Below are 5,050 nucleotides of genomic sequence, written 5' to 3' on the forward strand. Positions count from 1 at the left end.
TATATATATATATATATATATATATATTTGCATGGACTGAGGCATGAGATTTACTACAAGCTCACTAAATGTTTTATATAAATGCAGAAAATGTGTCAGGGATGCAAAATATATATTACTACTAAGAATACTGCAGACATGCTCCAGATGTGTTACATATGTAGATGACAAGTTGTACCAAAAATTCACAAAATGGCTAGATGCACTGAAGGCACAAGCAGCCAGCTGTGTTATTATAAATCTGCAAGGTATACCATAAATACAAATGTGCAAATTATACTGTAAACATTACTGACAAGATAAAAAGATAAGATGTAGTATTACTAATGCACAAAAACTACAATTACAGATGAGAAAATGTATTACAGAAAATAGTTATAAATACACCACATAAGTTATGAGCAAAATAAACACATATTCTACACTGTTAAGTTACTAGACAGATATAAGGTTGCTCTCAAATACATGTATAATACTTAAACTGTTGACAGCATCTACAGATGGATCCTCTGTCAGTTTTGACAATATATATTCAGTTATTCAATGAACTGAGCTACTTATTAAATTAACATCTAAGTAGCTGAGTATTCTATAGATACATGTATCTTAACATAACCCTTAGGATTGAATCAGCACAACATAGTATGTGTTAAGGCTGAAGTTTTGACCTAAAGAGACTTAAGGCTGAAGCTTTGACCTAACCCTAACCCTAATCCATCCAACAGGATTCCACACAGTCTCTATTCACCCAATGTCATTTACAGAACCCACAAATCTTTAAATAAAACTGCTTGAATAAAATAACGCAGAGGGATAGATCGAGATGAACAGTGGTTCCAGCAAGACAGGGCCATCCCCCACACATCAAATGACTGCCTAGCCTGGCCAAGAGAGCAATTTCAGGAGAGACTGATCAGCAGGAAGTGTGACATTGAGTAGGCGCTGCATTCACTGGACTTGAACCCCACCAGATCTTTATCTGTTGGGGTATCTCGAGGATAATGTTTACCTGAACAACCCTCTAATAATTGGTGAACTGAAGGCAGCAACCACAGCAGAAATCCGGGAAATCCCCTGAGAGGAATGTGTTCGAGTGATTGACAATTTTGCATGACATATGCAAGTGTTTGTGCAAAACATGCCATTTTGAAAAGCACATTTTGAAAAGAACATTACTTTTATGCAAAAGGAATGATCGTTCACTGACTGAAGTTTAAGTCCAGCAAATTTCTTGAAATTTGCTGGACATTAGTAGGATTTAATAAAAAATTTTATGGGTTCTGTTTTTTGTTTTTTTTTTGGTGGGGGGTGACCCTGTACAAGACTTGGATCAACCTGACTATAGTAAAAGACACTTGTCTAATATCCATACCATGAGATTGGACTGAGAACCTCTTGATTGCAAAACTATCTTCTTAACTATCCAGCCATGCCAGTGTACAAAATATGTGCTGCAAATATACGATCCACGACAAGAACATCTAATAAGATAAACAAATTAATTACAGCTATAATAAGGCTATCTACTATGATCACAATTGAGAAAATGTTATGTAAACATACTAAATTTACTATTGGTACATTAGATATATGTGCAAATACAAGAAAACATGATGTGTTACATTCCTACTCAATGTGTTTTGAACATAGCTAACAGGATAAAACTAGATGTTCTTGCTCAATATGTTTTGAACACAGCTAACAGGTTAAAACTTCAGCTTTGCTAGATTTATAACCAACACCAGATGTGTTGCAGAGGATACACAATACAGATATAATAGATGTAATAGATTATAAACACAGATGACAGTGTAAACTACAGAAGTACTAGGTGTGTCAGAATTATATCTAATACATCCACTAGATGTAGCAAGAACACTACAGAGAGTGAATACTACAGACACATTAAAGTGCCACTATCACATGTGTTTGACAACATAAATGACTGATGCTCCAAATGTGCTGCAGAAATACTAGATTCTAAAAGTATGAGAAATGAATGTGTTTACAAACACTGTGACAAGATAAGCAATACATGTACCAGATGTTTTAGAGAAATATTACATTTATGTCACATAAACATTATCAAACTAGACATGGTTTATTGGAATATAAAAATGGTTTTTGTTTACTTACTCATTTGTTTGTTCCTCTTGGCTCTCTGAAATATCTGATTGGTTGTCAACATCACTAGCTTCATCTGTTTCCTGCCTTATATGATCCTTGACATTGTCATCATCATCATCATCTGTGGGTTGTTTTTTCCAACAACAGCATTTAAAGATTGCCACAGTCAATGCAATGCAAATAAATGCTACTATTGCAGTTACAACATTTAAAACCATATTTGGTACTTGTTGCAAAGAATTACTTTTATCCACATGTAAATCCTTCTTAATATCTATAGATTTTTTGCTAGCAGGAACATATTTTAGAGGCGCAGCTGCCTTATGCTGTTTATACAGAAATTCTTGGCTTTGGTTGATGCCAGCCTTTGTAGTCTGTTCTACAGCTTTGGTCTTTCGATCGTTGTCAATAAAGTATTTCTCTTGTTTATTATCTACACTGGTGGCGGAAATAGACGTTACTGACAAACCTGTTGAGTTTTGGATATAACCATTCTGTTTGTTTGTTGATATTGAACGGTGAAGGTGTGGCTCAACTGCTGCCGGTTTTGTTTCCAAATTGACAGGAAATCCTTTTTGGTCTGTTTCCTCCTTAAGAGTTGACTTTTGTATATAAGGCCTACTGTGAATCGACACACTGTTGAAGAGTAGCATCAGTGACAACACCAGCAACATCTCCATCGAGGGAAATTTTTTTTTCTTCTATCTCAGAAAATGATATTACTCTTCTGTCTGCTGGTGCTATTATTATCAATGTTGTTTTTGTTTGTCTTAGAATTTCATATGATATTTTCTTGGAAGTGAGAAGCAAGTGTTTGTTTATTTCGGTCCATTTCTTCTGTAAATGCCTCTGATGCTGTTGTTATTAGTACATGTAGTCTCTACATGAATCAGTGCTAAAATAACCCAAGCCTCTGGTTTTGTCTCTTCTTCTGCCATATAAAAGCATGCCTTATTGCAGAAACATCAGCTCAATAAACTGGAGAGCTGTTGTTCTAAACAGAATTTATTCAGACCAGACCAGTGCAGAACAGAGAAGTTAGATATATTTAGAGGGATGAAGATATTGGCAACAGTTTATTGAAGCTAGTAGATCAGCCACTAACTGCTGTTAGTTATAGAGAAGGAAAACATTTGTTAATGTTGACTCATACTGAATGAATTCTTGGTATGTTTTGGTTACTTTACCTGCTTCTCCAACCTACAAAAGAAAAAGTTTTCAAGAAGTAAAAACTTATTGTGTTTTGTTCTTGGTGGCAATATTTTAAAGTTTTGTTTTATGTTGTTATTGTTTTTGCATCTTTCTTATAATGAATATATCTTTTCCTTCCTTTCTTCATTTTCTCTTAATTAGGAATTCTGAAATGTTCCTTACCAATTATTCAGTTTGTTTACAGTTAGTTTTCTATTATATTATAGTTTCCATAGATTCTTTGTTCTACTAGTGACACCCAGATACATGCAGCTGACTTCCCCATTGTGATCAATATATTTAAGTTTGTGTATGAACATATACATGCACATTTACCTGTAGATTGTGTGTATACATGTGTCTGTGTGACTGAATGTGTATATGGGTAAATGTGATTGAGTGCATACATGTGTGTGTGTGTGCACGTGTGGTATTCAGTTTAACATTTATTCTTCAAAACTTGACAGATTTATGAGACACATGATAAGGTAGCAGTCTGTATGTAGAAAATGAGTAATAAGTTTCAGTTTTTAAAAACAAATGCTGAACATATCTTGTTTAGATATTTCATTGTTTGTACTTGTGTTTTATTAAAATGCTTATATTATGAATTCCTTTTCTCTTGACTTTACACACACAAACTAAAGTGATTGTGTGTGTGTGTGGACTGGCACTGGTATTAAATGGTGTTAAATATCTATAGTATGTAAAACAGTGGCTCCATTTCTCTGAAGCCACTGGATTTGTTGTCTACACAAACAGGTTGGCTATTTGTCTGGGATTGGTGAAGTGATGTAGACACCTCATATGAGAACCCAATAAGGTTAAAAAAATTGATTAAGTTTTTTTTGTTCATTTTTTTCAATCTATGGATTAATAGTTAAATCTGCCCTATATATATATATCATCATCATCATCATCCGCTTTCCATGCTAGCATGGGTTGGACGATTTGACTGAGGACTGGCAAGCCAGAAGGCTGCACCAGGCTCCAATCTAAACTGGCAGTGTTTCTACAGCTGGATGCCCTTCCTAACGCCACATATATATATCTATATATATGAAGGATAAAGACCTTCAGTCAAAAATGACCATGAGACTGAACCTAGAAAGTTCCCCTCTCCACACCACCGATGTTGTCCAAGGAAAAGGCATTGACTGATACAGCTTGGCACTAGTGATGTCACAACTCATTTCTATAGCTGAGTTAACTGGAGCAATGTGAAATAAAGTGTCTTGACTGTGACACAACATCACAGTCTGGTCCAGGAAGTATACACACATGTACTATGATTTTACTTGGCTTGATGGGTCTTCTTCTCAAGCATGGTATAATGCGAAAGGTCTTGGTTATTCATCATTGCCTCCATGAGGCCCAACACTCAAAAGGTACTTTTCACATGCCACCAACATCAGCCACCTAGCTTCTGTGAGGCCCAGTGCTCAAAAGGTGTGTGTTACATGCCATTTGCATGACACCAGTGTCTTCTACAATTATGATTTCACTTGGCTTGACAGGTCTTCTCAAGCACAGCATGTCGCCAAAGGTTTTGGTCACTAGTCATAGCCTCCGTGAGGCCCAATGTTCAAAGATCATGCTTCACCAACTTAACCCATGTCTTCCTGCGTCTACTTGTACCACAGGTTCCCTCCATAGTTAGAGATCCACACTTCTTTACACAGCTATCTTCATCCATATGCTGTCCTCATCCACATATATATATATATATATA

General features: G+C 35.7%; 2 protein-coding genes across 3 annotated transcripts in view; one reads left to right on the forward strand and one right to left on the reverse strand.

Annotated features, from left to right (window-relative positions):
• Positions 1-5,050, forward strand: part of LOC106883251 (set1/Ash2 histone methyltransferase complex subunit ASH2) — a 154,711-nt gene that overhangs the window by 120,430 nt on the left and 29,231 nt on the right. The gene's annotated exons all lie outside the window — the stretch shown is intronic.
• LOC106883252 (uncharacterized G-patch domain protein DDB_G0278987) overlaps positions 1-5,050 on the reverse strand; it is a 74,055-nt gene that overhangs the window by 54,564 nt on the left and 14,441 nt on the right. The window contains exon 2 of the mRNA XM_014934186.2: positions 2,137-3,327. Within this exon, the coding sequence (XP_014789672.1) occupies positions 2,137-2,807 (671 nt within the window). The 5' untranslated portion in view covers positions 2,808-3,327. The remainder of the gene's footprint in view (positions 1-2,136; positions 3,328-5,050) is intronic.

Source organism: Octopus bimaculoides, chromosome 3 (assembly GCF_001194135.2).
Source record: "Octopus bimaculoides isolate UCB-OBI-ISO-001 chromosome 3, ASM119413v2, whole genome shotgun sequence".
NCBI lineage: Eukaryota > Metazoa > Mollusca > Cephalopoda > Octopoda > Octopodidae > Octopus > Octopus bimaculoides.